General features: G+C 52.5%; 3 protein-coding genes across 3 annotated transcripts; 2 read left to right on the top strand and 1 right to left on the bottom strand.

Moving 5' to 3' along the window:
* Nucleotides 1-615: 615 nt before the first annotated feature.
* N7539_007211 (uncharacterized protein) lies at nt 616-5,543 on the bottom strand (the record flags this gene model as incomplete). The annotated part of the gene is made up of 3 exons (XM_056936812.1): nt 616-4,899; nt 5,097-5,199; nt 5,350-5,543. 3 exons carry the CDS (start codon nt 5,541-5,543, stop codon nt 616-618), a joined length of 4,581 nt encoding a protein of 1,526 aa, XP_056787611.1.
* Nucleotides 5,544-9,904: 4,361 nt separating this feature from the next.
* N7539_007212 (LMBR1 domain-containing protein) lies at nt 9,905-12,059 on the top strand (the record flags this gene model as incomplete). The annotated part of the gene is made up of 2 exons (XM_056936813.1): nt 9,905-10,212; nt 10,304-12,059. 2 exons carry the CDS (start codon nt 9,905-9,907, stop codon nt 12,057-12,059), a joined length of 2,064 nt encoding a protein of 687 aa, XP_056787612.1.
* A 1,792-nt stretch (nt 12,060-13,851) lies between these two features.
* N7539_007213 (F-box protein) lies at nt 13,852-16,499 on the top strand (the record flags this gene model as incomplete). Its single annotated transcript, XM_056936814.1, has 2 exons — nt 13,852-14,041; nt 14,107-16,499. 2 exons carry the CDS (start codon nt 13,852-13,854, stop codon nt 16,497-16,499), a joined length of 2,583 nt encoding a protein of 860 aa, XP_056787613.1.
* Between the last annotated feature and the right edge of the window lie 512 nt (nt 16,500-17,011).

Raw genomic sequence — 17,011 nt, forward strand, 5'->3', positions numbered from 1 at the left:
GGGGCATCTCCAATCCGTGCGTCGACTAGACGACTACTATCTATCTGTGAATAACGGAAAGCTACGATAGTACTTGTAATACTCAGTTGTGTGGCTCCGTGTGAACTGCTGTACCCGTACTTGCGCCTGTTAAGTTGAAGTGGCATTCGGGAGATGGGAAAGTCAAGGTTGGATCTCCAGTGTAGTAGCGCCAGCTCAGAAATTAGCAGGAATCATCAAATCATAATCTTAACGAGACTACGCGGCCAAGTCGTGATCAGTGGCCAAGGTGCCAAGGGCATCTCTTCTAAGATTCATGAGCGAGCTGCCTTCGTCTCCGATGCCTCTATGTAAGTTAGTAGGCCGGACTCAGTACCGCAATGCTGTGTGGCTACATTCATGAATTTACGAGGTGCACATATGACAGCAACGGATCGATTATGTATTGGGGTATTATCTTGTCATCGACGTCATCTGCTGTGAAGAACATGTAAAGTATCAAAGAATCATTGAGCCCCTTTGATTTTCCGTTGGGGGTGTTCCGATTCCCCGCCCGCCCGTAAACGCCAACGCTGATCCAGCAGGGAATCTCAAAAATTGACACAGAAAATGAAGCGAATAGAGAGATGAAGGTGCTTATGCACGAGTGGAGATGGGAACAGCACGTCCCTTGGAGCCAGACTTGGCTTCCTTGGCCGCCTTGGCCTCCCGAGCCTCTCGCTGCTCACGTTCAAGGCGATCAAAGTCGACTGTCAAAGGTTTCTTGATACCAGCCTTTGGGTCCTGGTATTTCTCCGGAATTCGCATCCATTCCGCAGCAACCATGACGGACTCCTCGTCCCAATCTGCGAGCCACGAATCCCATTCAACCGGTTCATTCGAGCCTAATGGATTGTCATCATTGTCCTCGGGGAAGTCGTCCAGCCCGTCTGATTCGGGAGTTTCCTCAGTAGAATCTTCACGGGTAGTGTCATCAGTAGTGTCACGAGTAGCATCACCAGTAGTGTCGCCCTTTTTAGCCCAGCGTCTGCGTCTTCGCTCCTCGTCCGCTAGGAATTCAGCGGTAATGGCACGAATCACATCTGTACCATCCTGACGACGAATGTGGTCAACAATTGGTTTGAAGGCTGTGCGAAGACGTTCTTTAACGACTGGCCAGGGTTCCTTTTTAGAGCCAGGAGCAAGTCCTAGGCCTATTTTGACACTCTCTCGGAAGTAATCGCAAACGTCTCCAGTGACCTCCTCGGTCTCAGGCTTGTGATTTTCCTCAATGTGCTTATTCATGGCGTCCAAGGTGGGGAATCCCTTGTAATGGTTTGGACAATCCAGTTCGGAGCACTTGAATGGGCCACTCGCAGGCGCAGTCGCTTGCTTGACGTCCACGGTGGCGTTCTTGTAGCTTGATTCCGTGTCAGCAACTACTGGAGTCTTGGGGACCGCGACAGGCCCGGCTTCTGAGACCTTGCGCCTCTTCGGTGGTGGAAGCTTGAGGTTTTCGGGAGCCAACGCGCCGGGGCCATAGGCCGGAACGCCCTGGGGCGAAGGAGCAGCGAGAGGTGCTGCGGGAACATTTGCAGACTGGCTAGGGGCGCGGGCAGCGCGCTGCAGAGCTTCCTCTTGCTGCTGCAATTGCTGGAGATTTGCAGGGGTCAAAGCGGATGTCTGAGGAGGCTGTTCTGATTCAGTCGAAGCGGTGCCCTGCTCAGTAAGAGCCCGTCTGTCTTGTTGGATGCGAAGAAGTACCATCTGGAAAAGTTTGCGAATGTACATCAAAGCGCCAGAGAGGTAGTCGGGCGCGACGGTGAACTGATCGGTAACAGTCCAGTCGTGTTGATTCTTGAATTGACGCCACAATTGGTGTCGCACAGCGAACAGCTTTCTCAGATTGCGTTCAGGATTGGGTGCTCCCATGTAAGCGCGCACAGCCACATCCAGTCGAGACAAAAGCTCCAGAGCATCAATCATGGACTGCTTCATTTGTTCCTTAACCTCCGGTGCCAGATCCAGGGCGCCTGAGGGCGGGGCAGTCTTGCCAATTTCTCGGTAATTCTCCAGAAGTTCAGGAGAAATGTTGGTGTTCCAATTGTGCTCGGCCACAGCTCGATCAAGGTATTGACCACGGAAGAAGGTCTGAGGGGGAGGTCGTCTGGCAGCCACGTCGGGTCCAAGGTTCTGAGAAACGTGGGCGGAAGGAGCCTCCTGCGAAGTGGGCACATTTGCTACCACGCTCGAAGGGGCAGGAACAGCAGGGGCCGTGAGACTTTGATTCTGCTGGGAAGCGTTAGAGTTCCCCTGAACCGTTGTGTCAAATCCATCGTCCGGACTAGGTCTCTTTCTCGATTTCTGGTTGCTGGAGACTGAGGCAGTTCCACTCTTCGAGGTGGCATTGGTCACTTGCTGCAGGCGCGGATTCGAATGCTGCACGTCAACTGACCCTGGTGGAGGTTGTTGCAGTACCGGCAGTGGCTGAGTCTGTACCGGGTTGTGGGGCACGACGCCTGCTGGATGCGGTCCTGGTTGAGTCACCATGAACATATTTTGCTGGGCTTGTAGAGCATTATTAGTCTGCTCGTAGATCAGCCGCTGTCGCTTTTTCAGGAGTTCACGAATTTGGTCGTCTGTGAAGTTGGGCCCTTTGCTTCCCAATTTCTCGCGCGCATGGTCGATATCCTGTTGCACGATGGGCCGCAGGACCATAGGGGATGGCTGGCTTGGGGGATTTTGGGTGCCTTGAGGGATTTGACCCGCGATTGGACCTTGAAAGACCTGCTGCGCTTGGTTGGATTGATGCTGATTCTGCAAGTGCTGGTGACTTGGCTGCGAAGGAGGCATCTGTTGCCCTAGCTGGTTCGGCTGACCATGCTGAGTTTGCTGTGCACGTTTTGAGTTCGCTATGTGGGCAAAATGAAGCTTTTGCATGTTCGAAAGCCGAGCAGGATCCAACCCCTGGTTGTTCAGGGGGTTACCTTTTGACCAAGCCTTTAGCTGCGCCCAAGTCTTAATGTGTTGGGGAACCTGAGGGTAATTGGCGATCATAGGTTGCGGGAACTGGACCCGGTCCATTTCCTGCAACTGTTCAGCAGTCATCTCATTGCCGTTACTCTGCTGACGAAGAGCGTTCAATCGGAATAGCTCTTGCTGACGTTGCAAGAAAGCCGCTTGTTGCTGCGGAGTCATGACCGTTGTGTTGGCCGGAGGTTGATTCTGATTGACGCCACCTCCAAGATTCATAGCAGCTGATGGATTCGTGGAAGCATGTAGGTTCATAGAATTCCTCATGTTATTGTTCAGCGGGCCGCCAAAGAATTGGTTTCGAGCTTCTTGAGGGAGCGCAGCCTGCGAAGGTTGCTGCTGCGGCTGGGCTAGAGGATGTGATCCATTTCCCCGGGGTTGGTTGTGAGCAAGATTGCGTCGCTGATTTTCGAAGAAATCTCGAAGCTGCTGATCAGACATTGAGTTCAGTTGGTCTCGAACTGCTTGAGGGAGGGTTGAAGGTATCATGGGTCGGCCCTGGACACCTTGACGTGCACCTGGCAGACCACCGGGAACTTGCCCCATAGGCGCGGGACGAGACGGTGGCCGAACTTGAGCAGCCCCAGGAACCGGAGAAGTCTGGTTAGGGGACATGCCTTGGTTGAGCATGGACATCTGCTGCTGGTTGAACTGAGCCGGAGGTTGCGGGTTAACTTGACCGGACATCGCGATCTGTGCGTTGTGAGCGGCTTGCGCTCGGGCATTCTGCACCATCACTTGCTGCTGTTGCATGTTGTGCGGTGGGAACATCTGAGTATTCATTCCAACGGGATTGATCATGTCTTTAGCGTGACCATTGGGTCCAGGCTGCTGAGCAAACTGGTTCTGCTGGTTGTTGAGAGACGCCTGGCCCATTTGAGACGAGCTGGCGGGCACAACTAATTGGCCCGCCTCCTGTGATCGGACACCATCGGCTTGTTGACCCTGAATGTTTTCAACGCTGCCGAAGAACGTGTTCGAATCCTGGGCCTGTGCATTGTTCGGGAACGCCGTGTTGCTGCGCTGTAGATTCATCATGTTCTGCACCATTGCTTGTTGACTCAATCCGTCATTAGCTGGGCCGACACTGTTCGCGGAAATGCCAGGTTGGCCAGCCTGGGCGTTTGCCGGACGTGACATACGGCGTCGCAGGTTCAACGCTGCCTGGCTACGAAAAAAGTACTGGATTGGGTCAATCCCGCGCTGCTGGAGGAACATTTTCTGATTGTCACTCAGGTTGGTAGCCATATTTCTCCTGATTTTGACAAAATCTTCCTCGGTGTACCGTCGCTGCATCTGCATTGCAAGCTGAGTGACGTGTTCAGAATTCAAGTATTGGAAACCAGAGGCATCATCATTGACTCCGGGAATATCCTCGGAAGGGCGTTGTTGGAGTCGCTGCTGCTGCTGCTGCTGCTGCTGCTGTTGTTGTTGTTGATGCTGTTGCTGCTGCTGCTGCTGCTGCTGCTGTTGTTGCTGCTGCTGCTGAAGCATAGCATGCTGCTGCTGCTGCTGTTGCTGATGCATTTGCTGACGCTGATGCATTTGCTGACGCTGCTGCATTTGGTGACGTTGCTGCATTGCAGCTTGCTGATTGGGACCATCCAGGGCCATTGCCATCTGAGGATGCGCCTGGGAAACGGGAGAGTTTTGGATGTTTCCATTCATGTGTGGCATGAAACCGCCCACCATCTGGCCAGGCATCTGGTTCGACATTTGCCCTGACATCGGGCCCTGCATCGGGCCCTGCATTTGGCCCGGCATCTGTCCAGGCATCTGTCCCTGCATCTGACCCTGCATTGTTGGTCCCACTTGAGGTGTCATTCCAGACTGAAGTGCAGCAGCTTGTCTCTGGCGAGTGTCCTTGATGTGGTTTAGTTTCTCGGCGCAATCTTTTTCGTAGTCGCTCTGGTAGAAAGTCAATGTCAGTCTACACGTGTGAGAAGCGTATCGGAAACGACAGCGAGGAAGGGGAAGTGCGGGGGTAACACAACATGGTGGATTTTTTCTCGTGGAACTGGGGAAGTGAAGTCCATGGAAGGTGAAAGCCCGCGGAAGCTGGGACATCGAAAACAATGTGAAATAAACGAAACGAGGCAACGAACCCGTGCGTTGGCCTTTTTGAAGGCATTGGTCTCGAATGAGATAGCAGCGGTGGCCGCTTGCTTCAGATCAATTCGAGGTTGGATCAATCGGAGTGAAGTTATCCTAAGCCGAAAATGATGTCAGCTTCATGACGAGAACGGGGGTGGGACGAAGGGGGCCATCAATCTCAACTCGCACCGCAGTAGGGCGCACGCAGAACGGATGAGGAGACATTCGCTAGAAAGTCAGAGGCCATGTTCACGGTGCACTTACATCTGGTAGACGTTCATTGCTCGAACTTTGATGGGAACCTCATCCTTCCAACCGCCGAGTGGAGGCTGCTGTTGAAGCTCGTGGGCGACTTGACTCATGACGATCTGGGTATTATCCATGCGCTGATGCGGCGCCTGCGACTGCGGCGCCTGCTGTTGTTGCATTTGCTGCGGCGGCATTCCCGCACCGGGCATCCCCCTCCAGGATTGGAGAACGCAGCGGGATTCATGACGGAAGCCCCGTCAGTGAGGGCACGGGATAAATCCGAGCAAAGATGAATGGACCGTCAGCATTCGCTAGTGGCACGAGTGTGAGTGACTTGGGGACAAGATCGGAGACACTTGGCGCGCAGGACGGAACGAAGATCAGCCGGGACTCGCGTGGCAGACCGACGGAGGATGACGTGAACGAGGATGTGTTAGGAATGAGTGAGGAGAGGAGTATGGCAAAGAGCGGATGGTCAGGGGAACAAAATTGAACCAGTGAACGGGTGTGGTCGCAGGGTCAGTTCGTAGGAGTGTTGGTAGGAGGGTGGATGGAAAAAGAAGAAAGCCGGGTTGCTGGTGTGGAGCCCTGCACTGGGTGCGAGTCGATCAGGGCGAGTGGGGATGGAGTTGGGCGTATGGTTCCCGGTAGGTAGGAGACCGGCCGAGGAAGACGAGCGGGTAGAGGAGGAAATCCAATGTGAGGACGATAATGTGGGCAGGAGAGAAAGGTCGACTACGATGTGAGAAGCGAAAGGAGGAGACCAAAGCCACAGGCGAGGCTAGACTGCGAGCTACCAGTGTAGTGTCTCAACGATTCCCGCACAACCCAGGATGAGGGGCGCAAGGCGTTTTGGGCACCGGCCGTTGACACTCTGGTGCCGTGACGCGCGCGCCGGCTGACGCAGCCGAGAAGGAAGGGGGAGACTATGGAGTTGAATGAAATGGTTTGGGAGGCAGATGGAATAACGAAAGTTGCAAGGGAAACGTGTGGAGGGAAAAGGGTGGAAGAAAAACGGACGAAGAGGTTGAGGAAGAGAGAAAAAGAGCGAGAGGATGGGAGCAGCAAAACAAATCTACACCATTTTGGACGTTCTGCCAGGCTGAGGCTGGGCCCAACCCACGATCATGTGGCCGTCTTGGGAACGTCTGAAGGGTTCAGGGCTGAGGGCTCACGACCATTTTCTGCCAACTACAATCCAACAACAGACTGAGGATCTATCTGTGATATCGAGTGTCTGGAGTCTGGACTACTAACGACGGGCTTCTGAAGCCTCACGATCATGGCTGGAAGATTGACGGTGTCAGTCTTGATCTTACAAGCAATGATCGCCGCCCTGCATCTTATGATTTACCTCTCCAGTCACCACCGTATTAAATCTGACAAGATCGGATTAGAGGTGCCGGGTATCAGACAACGAGCAATCTGCAAAGTCTCAGCAACCTTCGTGAAAAGCCACACGAGCTTTCGCGTTACGAGCTGTCATCCGTCAGTCGGTCAGTCCCACTCAAGGGCCGGAACGGGCGTCTTGGTGTAAACGAACGAGATGATGATCGTCCCGCCAAGTGATCCTCCTCCGCCCGTCGATTGTCAATTCTCGAGTATTCATCGGTCCGTTGACCATCTCCTTGCCCTTGACCATTTCCTGTATTGGGTCATCTGTTTTTCACTCTCGTTTATATTGTTCCTAGGAACATCTGGCCGCTGCCATCCAATGATGGAGCAGTTTTGGTCTAGACACCAGGAACAGGATGAATCCAATGGTATATGTGAGCAGAGGTCCGGTACCCTTTTTTGGCTGCTGACCTATCAGTCTTCGCTTTGAACTTGCTACAAAAGGTCCAACGCCGACACGGTCAATGCATTTGAGAAACCAATTCATACGACTCCTGCTCGTCAGTAGGTGACCCTGCCGCAAAGCGACTGACTATAAGTGCAGGAATTCATTCCTACGACCACCAGTCTTGCTGCTATATGAGGCTCGCAACGCCTGGGTTGACTACCGGTATGGATGCTGGCTTCGCCTGTGATCGCAATCCTCCATCCACCATCCCACTTTATGGCACTTCCGTAAGTGCCAAGGTGGTCGCCTAGTTCGTCTCTTGCCTCGCCCCACCCCGTCCATCGTCTTCGAATAACCAACATGATGATCTACCGCCCTCCGTGGAGAGATCCGTGCACCTTTGAAACATTTGCAACCAACCCCTGGCTTCCCTTCCTGCCACTGTTCCTAAGAGGCGTCGCTTGCTTGATGGGGCTTTTGTCTCTTTCATGAACGGTTCCAACAACGGGCGAAAGAGTGATGACCGCTCACTCCACAGCTAACATCTAGATTGATGTGCGGTTCATCGCTCGCCAACCTTCGGTACGAACAGTAAAGGCTCAAGGCTTAGATTATTTGGCAACCCTCCTGTTGATCAAAGCAGGTCCCGCAGGCAACACAAGAGCCTCCAGTCCATCGTGAGTGGGTGAGGTGGGTCGGGGTGGGAAGACGGTCAGATATGAAACGTCTCATGCCTATATCATCGTCTCAGAGACAAGTGCAAAGTTGCTTCGGTGAGCCGGACGCTCTTGCGCTGGGGGTTTGGATGGACGTCCATCTGTGTGCCTCGTCAATTTTTATTCTTTCTGAGAGCATACACATGTCGAAAATGAGCTTGGGAAAGGACTTCAATTTTCAATCATCGCTATCGTGCGTCCCTGGGAGATTGAACTTGGTCGCTAGGTATTTTCCACCTTTAGGTTTAAGCTCTGGGGGCGGGCGCCAGTGGCAAACTTTGTTTCATCACACAATTTACATAACGTATGTACCTTTAGTAGCTTGAGCGGCGCTCGAATAGGGGTTTAATACTTGGACAGAGAGTATATCCAGAATTTTGTCAAGTTTTATTGAGAACAGTGGGAAGCTGCTGCATAGGAGCGGAGAAATTTCTGATCCACACCTTGCAGATGCATTGTCACCATGCGATCGCTAGTGAAGTATTCGCTGGATCGGTATGGGAGTCGATTGAAATGCGTCGACAATTTTGTGCCTGCGTCTCATGCAGAGTGTAGGCCAGCTCGAAGATAATAATGAAACCCTGACCGCGGCGATTCGAGACGATGGTCAGTACTACTAGTCACTGGTCACTGGTCAGTACCTAGGTACTCAGTACTCTAGGAGTTTCTTACTGTAGCAAGGTCACGGGACTGCGAGCAACCTCGCATTCGACGGTGCCTTGCCAAATATCCACTGCTTCAGCGACTTTACCTATCTCGTCCTGTGCGGAATGGGCTTCCACAGGTTCAGGGCACCAAGTTCGGGGTGGTCAAGCCGTATAGCTCTGCCGTAAGGTCTGGTGCAGCCGCAGCATAAGAGACGGTGATTCTTGATACAAGACATGAAAAAGTATCGACGGATTTACAGGGATCACCATCGAGTCATATAGAGCAATATCTATCATTGTCACAACCACAACGCACAAGTCTATTGTTTGTGATTTCCTGGGGGACAATCACAATTGTAGACACTAGCAGTAGCCAGTACTCTGATGTACCTAACTTACTATATGTATGTACGCTTTGCAATGTACGTGTTGCGAGATAGCTCTCAGTCTCTCACGACTGTAAAGTACTACTGGTAACTTGTAAGAGGCTTCCAGATTTACAACAAGGTTACAGTAGTCCAATTGTCCTACCGTAATCGAATGTCTAAACCCTCAGTCACCGAGAGGTACTGTAAGTGTGTCGTATTATCAGTCCAAGGTTGAAGGACGGGTCTGCCGTCTGACACAACCCCAAAGTAAGCGAGCCATTGGCATCCGACGGGGCCCGCCTGATGCGGGCCTTGAAAGTTGGAGCAATGAAACTCAACTTTCTTCGGTCAGTACACGACCATATCTGCCTTTGACAGACGATCAACAAGAATCCGGATGCTCAGTACGAGAAGGCTGAGATGAAGATGCTCAGATCGCAGGCAGGCTTGTCGACAGACAAGACACCGATTCTCGTCAATGAGACAATACGGTCACACAATAAATACAATACTGAAAGACATTTTATCCTGCTCAAATAATACAGTACTGCAAATTGTACAGCACAACAGCACAATTAGTGAATAGAGTAGTAATAGACTAATGGAGTATTAGAGCTAGACCAAAGCGAGTATACCAAAGCAGTAGCCTGAGAGCCTCAGTCGTCGACTGTCACCGAGTGGTCTTACGTACTGTCGATCGCCTCCCCACTCGCGGTCCCGTGTGCCCCAACTGATTGCGTAGCCTTGTGCCTTGTGGTACTGTAGCAGTGTAGGTGCACCTGTCGGGTGCAGAGACGACTCGATCCCCCGAGCTTAAGTCAGCCACGCTCACGCTCCCCTGGAAATGCCAATAGCTGCTACGCTGCCAACCTTTTGACTTCTCGAGTCTCGATCGCACGTTCATCTCATCCTCGTCGTTGCTTGCTAGAAACGCCCATATCACTCCGCTCACGATCCCTTACCGCCGGGAATCTTCTCACCGTCCGGGTAGCCAAGACTTCAGTCATGAGGAGAGCTTGATTAACCGCTGTCGCTCGTCTACCCACTTTTCTCGCCATGTTCTCGCTCTCCGTCTCACCCATCTCCGTGGGCTCCAATGTCTTCTTCGCCTTGGCCCTGTGCGCGATCTCAGCCCTCGTTTTGCTTCTGCTGCGTCGGTACCTCACGCTCCGTGCCACACCGGCCTACCTCCTAGTGCCGATATTCCTGGCGCTCGCCTTGCCCGCGAGCGTTGTGCTTCTTGTCCCCATTGATCTAGCATCTAGCGCACGCAATGGTACCGGTCCGAAGGCAATCTGGCTGCCGGACCGCATGGTCTTGGTCTGTTGGCGAATTGCGTATTGGCTCATTTTCATGTTGACCTGGTTCGTATGCTCTCTGTACAGCTGGACAAAAAGCCATCGGTCGCTCGCTACACTCGGGCGCATATCGCTGACATTGGCTCATAATCCCCAGGGCGATACTTCCACTGCTTGGCGATTATATTGACTCGGGATACCGCGAACCTAAAGCCCGAATTTTCTACTCGCTCCGCTCAAATGCGCGATATCAGTTAATTGTGCTGAGTTGTGCGGTGGTCGGCCTTGTCTATATCTCGGTCTCGATCGGCTTCGATCCCACTTCCATCAAGGGTACCGTCATGGCACTGGCATACGTCTGGGGTCTGGTGCTTGCCATCTATTTGATGGGACACGGCCTCGTCTCAATTCCAAGGAATCTGTTCCGCAATGCAAGTGTTAGCGGTCGTTTGAAGCGTGTTCAAGCGCACGCCCCTCGGGTTCACGATCGTCTCATGGACGCCGTGAACCAGCTCGAAACTCTCAACTCGCAGGTCGCTCAGCTCCAGCAGCGCAAAACTGGCACCGCGCGGGACTTCCAGGAATGGATTGAGGACCTGTCCGAGGGGCCCGGCGCCGAGTCAGGCGACGTGCGAGTCCCGATTCTCGAACGACCCGAGGCATCCGGCTCGATCCCCTCGGTCATCACGGAGCGTTATTTGGCAGACTTAACGAGGCGTCTCCAGCGCGCACGCCATATGAAGGCACGTTTTGTGGACGAGTGGGACCGTACCGTCACGTTAGCGGCCGACCTGCAGGCTATCATGAACTCAACAGCGTCCAAGAAGCTCGAATTTGGCTCGACTCGGCGCCGGTCGTCTTGCCTGCCCAGGGTCAAACTTCTGAATCCCTACCTGCGCTATTACCTGTACTCCAACGTCTTACCAGCTTTCCGCTTGGTGTTTGGTGCAATTTTCGCAGTTGCCTCGGTCTGTATCGTCTGGTCTGAGTTGATTAAGTCACTGGCCCCTCAATTCTCTGCTATTACTTTGACTGTCGCCCCCAATTGGAAAGACGAACGACCTCTTGGCTTTGGCAGCCAGCTGATCGCCTCTCTCTGGTTGCTCTACATGTGCTCTGCAGCGCTAGTCGGAATCAGTGAAGTCAAGGTGTGGGGCAACAGGGCCTTGGTGCGGCGCAATACCTACGGAGAAAGCGCTTGTTGGTACGCCAGTCTGGTGGCTCGTTTGACCGTTCCTATCGCCTACAACTTCTTGACCTTTTTACCCAAGGATTTCCGCCGCTCGACTACTTTCTACGACTTCCTCGGTCGACTCATCAACCTCACCCACCTTGGCAAGGGCTTTGATTTCATTTTCCCAATTTTCATCCTCCTTCCAGTGTGTGCCACTTTGTTCAATCTTTATGGACGGATCAAGAACATATGCGGATTTGGGTTGGCAGAGGATGACGATTTGCATGACGTGGAGAACAACCCGGCGGGTTACGGCGTGGGTGGCTGGCGTGAGGGTCGTGACCTCATTGAGCGCGAATTAAATGGATTCGGCTCCCTCGCAGTGTCCTCTCGCGGTGGACGGTCTACGTGGGCATCAGATCGCAGCGATGAGGAATCCCTGGGTTCTTCCCGGCTGCGCGTCGCTGCCGCCGAAGCATCGCGATCCCCTCGTGCCACTCAACGACCTGTCACCGCACCGACGGTGGTGGATGGAGAAGAGGAAGAGGAGAACTTCTTTCAGTCCTTTGCCCATCGAGTACGAAATACATTTGAGACTACCAATAAACCAGACTGGCTTCAAGGGGAGCCCTTCCGTTTGCCTCGCTGGATGTCTGGGGATAATAACACCACAGAGGAAGGTGGCGTTACGCGATTATTCGGAGGTCGAGCTGTTCCCGGCCGATTGCGTCTCGGTTAGGGTCCGGTTCTTTCGACTCTTTGGTCGACCGATGTTGATATAGTTGGAATTCGCCCCGGTTGCATAAGATGGTGTTTGGGTCTTTGTCTGTGGCTCTCTTTCTATTCTTGCTCTCCAGCTGCTGGGCAGTGCTCTAGTTCTGGACCCTCTTCTTGATGTATATAATAAGCCTCTGTTCATTCTTTGCTCCGTCCCCTTTCCAAAGAAAGGAGAACGTCCACCGGTCAGTATTGTTTCCAGGTGAAGATGATGTAGCGATGGTCTTCAACCCCTCCTGGCCACCCAAAAGGCTTCCGTTGTGGATTCACATGGCCGGTCTGTGACAAGACAGCGATGATTCAAGACATACTCGAAAATTCTGGTACTTTCAACTATCCTTTTGAGCGACACTGTATGACCGAATGAACCGTCACGCGACAACGGAGTAAGAGCCGTGTACCTGACTTAGGTCTAGAATGAGGTCCACACCTTCGGACCGTGCATACCTGATACACTACACAGATATGGTCCGGTCAACCAGACCCGGTACCTGATGTCGCACGTGGAAAACCGAGCAACCAGTTGTCCAGTTGCAGTAGCATTGTAGTAGAAATGTAGATGATAAAGCACGAAGCCTCCAATCTAGAGAACCTGTACCTTCAATAGCCCATGGATTGCTCGCTTCATCCACGCATTTCAATCGCATCCCATCGGCACCCCGAAAAAGTGAAGGAGAAAACCTCTTCACGTTCACATGTCGAACGACGCAGGGCTATCTGTATATATCGATGGATCAAGTCAACAAAAAAGGAAACAAAAAGCGATGCCCTCGTCCAGGTTCGAACTGGAGACCTTCGGATTACCACCCTGTTAACGCAGGGTCGTCATAAAGTCCATATGAGACCGACGTCATAACCAACTAGACCACGAAGGCGATTGGTTGAAAGGCGCGCTTGATGATATATGGAGCAACAAGAGACACTAAGGCGCGCGTTTCAACACTTTAACGCCCTGTGCACGACGTGACTCGGGTGGACTCGAGATCAAGGTCGACACGCCGATGTTCCTTACTTATGGTACAGTAGGAGCCTGCATCCGAGACAGTCAGAATGTATTTGACAAGCGAAGACTGTGATTTGGCCCGAGGTCGTCTAATCGATAAATTCTCCAGTGTTGGGCTCTGAAAGGATGGTCATATCATGTCGCAAGTCCTCTCATTGCCTTTTCCAATCTCCGAGTGCTTAAAAAGGGCCATGAAAACCGTCTCGCTGGATATTATTTGCCTAGCTAGCATCGGCTCTAGTGCCAGCGACCGAGGTGATGCTCATTGCTCACAATGCGACGCTACAACCGTGTAGCTTGAATATACACTCAAAGGCGATCTGCGTACCGAGCACGACTGGTGAGGAACAAATGAAATTAACCACAGTACTCTGCTGCGGATTGAACGTTGAAATAAATACCTTGCAGGAACGTCAGGGCTCCAACTGACTCATGCTAGGTCAAAGGTTCCATGGGACTTTCGCAGGTGCCCTATTCCGCAAGTGGTTGAGTGCCAAGGCCTCGAGGCTTAGTAGCGTATATATCCCCGCATCGGATCTGAGGTAGACAGGACCCCCATTGTTGCGCTATCAAATATTCAGGCATCCTGTACTCAAGATCCCGAACCAGACGAACGCTTCACCTCGTAATGAAGCCAGACTTCATACTAGAATTCACACACGGCACGTGTCAGTTTAATCCTACTCTATTAAAGACATAAGTCGAACTGGCAGCACCACCCGGCCGTCAAGTGGGGCAGTTGACAATAGGCATGGATGCGATTCCGCCGTCATACAAGTCCGCCACAGACCGTGATGCATGGTCTATCATCGCCTCATACATTCCCTCGAGCGACCTGTGCGCCACTTCGCTTGTGTGTCATCGATGGCATGACTTATTCATGCCACTGCTATGGGGAGACCCTGCCTCACACTTTGGCACCGAGAATGATGCCGTTTACGGTAAGATGAACATGCACGAGGCTGAACTCGACATGGAGGGCCAAACTGACATCGATGAACACCAGTGGCCCTCACTCGGTTCCGCCGATGCTTGAAATATGCGAGACTAGAGGTCAGGTCACTCACCCATACACTTCACTTGCCTCCAGCGCTCTCAGAGATCTACGACGGACCCAGGCCCGACTGGCTGAAAGAGATCCTGGAGTATCTACCGTGCCTCCAGTGCTTGATGGTCTCCAAATTACCATTCTTTGATCATAATGCAATGATTGCTCTGACTAAGGAGGACTCGACCTTAAGAGAATACAACATTCGTCTGCTTCTTGCGGAAAGCGAGCCCAACGCAACCTCTGCCGGATTGGCTGGGACATTGGTCCGTTTCCCGCGCCTGATATATCTGGATCTTTCCCATACAACGCCCGCGCGTGACCACAGCGTTCTATCGTGCCTATCACAAATGGAGAATCTACATGTGCTTAAGCTGCGCGGTCTCGGATTGAATGACGCCGATGCACAGTTCCTGGCTAATGCCATTGGAACTCGAGTTCGCTTCCTAGATTTGCGACAGAACTTCCTCACGGATGCAGCAATCCGCTCGATCCTGCAAGTGTCGTTCCTTCCTCCAGATGAACCAATGCAGAGGATAGGGATAAGGAGCTTTGGTGTCTCAACCCAGCGGGAACCACGAGCGATTCATGCAGGTTCCCTCTACAAGGAATTCCTCAGATCTCCGAAACTGGACGATCAATATGCAAAACACCTTGTCCAGCCAAAGTCGAGTTATCACTGGATCGAGGATCTTCCGCGTACCGGAATTACGCATCTTTGCATTGCAGAAAATCCTATCACATTTGAAGGTGTTGCGGGTTTGTTGACGTCGGGTCGACTTCACGCCCTCGATGTGGGAACGGTTAATACTGCAGACGTTCTCAACAATACAAGTTTAGGACATGGCAAGTACCCAGGGGCCGAGAAGCTTGTGCCGATCCTAGCAAACGTCGCTGGAGACGCACTCGCAATGCTTCGCATTCATCACGCAGTAATCACGGCTGAGGCCCCTGACAAAAACTCGGTATCCGTAGCAGAACTACTGCCCGAGCTTCCTTCCAGTAGGGAGATGATCCCCCCAGCCGAGCTTGACGCATTCCAGGAAATCCACGAGCTGCCTGCCGGTGAATACTACCCTGTTAGCGAGCTGCCAGATACGTCCACAAAGACACCAGGGAGTGACACTGTCATCCCTGTCGCAATGAGCTCATCGAGCCGCTATACAGATGACCCGTCGTCCATTCCTCGCCGCGGTTCAGTCTTCGCACCAGAAGTTGTGGTACAGCCGACTGACGAGTCATACACGGCCGGACAGCAGCAAGTCCAGCGGATGCCCCAGAGCCAGCCAGGTAATCGAGCTCCATATCTGTCAGAATCGACGCTTCAAGTGGCAGATGAGACGTGGTCATCCATACCCGCACGAAACAATTCCCCTCTACCACCGGAAGACCCCCAAGCTAGAAGAATCAGAGAGTTGATGTCGAAACGTCCTCGAAGTCAAACCCTGCCACTCCGAAACGGCAAAGAATGCCTGATCCCATATTTGCACCCCTCCCACATGCCCAATCTCGAGGTTCTAGTCCTTACAGATGTGCCATCACGTATACCGGCTGAATCCTCCATTCTCGAGTCTTTGATTAGATTCATTACGGCCTGCTCCAATGAGGCTCTGCTAGCAACCTTACAGGCTGGAACTGATTACTCTTTACCACCCGGACGAGCCCGCGCTCTAGCAGAACAGCAGCGTGCCCGCGCCCTGTTCCGTCTCCGGCGCATAGTGCTCGAGATCGCACCCACGGACCGCACCCAGAGAACCTCCACATGGAAAGCCGGTGCTCAAGCCTCGAGTACAGGAGACAGAGACTCCGAAGCGTTGTGGGCGGCAGCTGCAGACGACTTTAGCTTCTTCGACAATATGGAGTGCGGGATTCCGCAAAATGATCGTGGCAAGTATTTTCCGATGGCCGCGCTGAATGAGAAGATCTCTCTGATGCCGGAGGACGAGGCCTCTACAATAGCAAGTCCCAGATCAAGATCATCAAGCAGTGCAACGATTCAGAAAGGGGCGCGCATAATTAAACCTGGGTTATTCCCGTCTTCGAACGTGACGTCCCAATCTGAGATAGCTCAAGATATCGATCTCGTTTCAGAACTCGCTGCTTTTCGACGGGCTAAGAAAACAGAATACCAGAATCGTGTGCGTGAACTGCGAGGAGAGAGTTTGAGCAGCGGCATTCGGACACCTGTATTGCCCGCTGTGATGACACCTCAGCTGGCGATGGCGCACTTTGTTGAAGGTCATTGGAAAGGGGAAGTCAAGGTCGTACGGAATCCGAAGGCCAGTCAGATGCGAAGTGGCATGGTGGATATGTATGGTAATTATTTTGAGAAGGGGTACCTTTATCCATAGGTCAGTCGATCTACATATGCACAAGTGATATCATCAGTTCGCAGGTCGATGACAGAGACAGCAATAGCACACGAGTAACGTAGTCAAGAGATTCTTCAGGCCCTTATTTTAGGTTGATTACAACCACATCACAAGACTACGGCACAATAACGAGCACTGGATACGGAAGTACGTTGAAAAACAACTGTTTTGAAAGATTTTTGGTATTTTCCTAGCTTGCAACCATACCGTCGTAGACCAACTCGGTCTTCCAACTATGCATGCGACTTTCAAGCTCAGTCACCTGTCAAAGGCGCCGAGGACTGGGACACGGACCAAAAACAGCACGTCGATACGAGCATAGCAACTCGACTTTCGTCAATCCTCACATGCGCCAAGTTGTAGTGCCAGATCAGAGGAGTTCCGTCGTATAACCAGTGCCATTTTCCTCCACATTTTCACCGCAGCACCTGAGACTGTTCAGCTCAGGGTGCAACCCGATGTCCGTCGTTCAAGAGCACCACAGCGGAAAA

This window comes from Penicillium diatomitis (genome assembly GCF_028827545.1).
Source record: "Penicillium diatomitis strain IBT 30728 chromosome Unknown utg000010l_segment0_segment0, whole genome shotgun sequence".
NCBI classification, from domain to species: domain Eukaryota; kingdom Fungi; phylum Ascomycota; class Eurotiomycetes; order Eurotiales; family Aspergillaceae; genus Penicillium; species Penicillium diatomitis.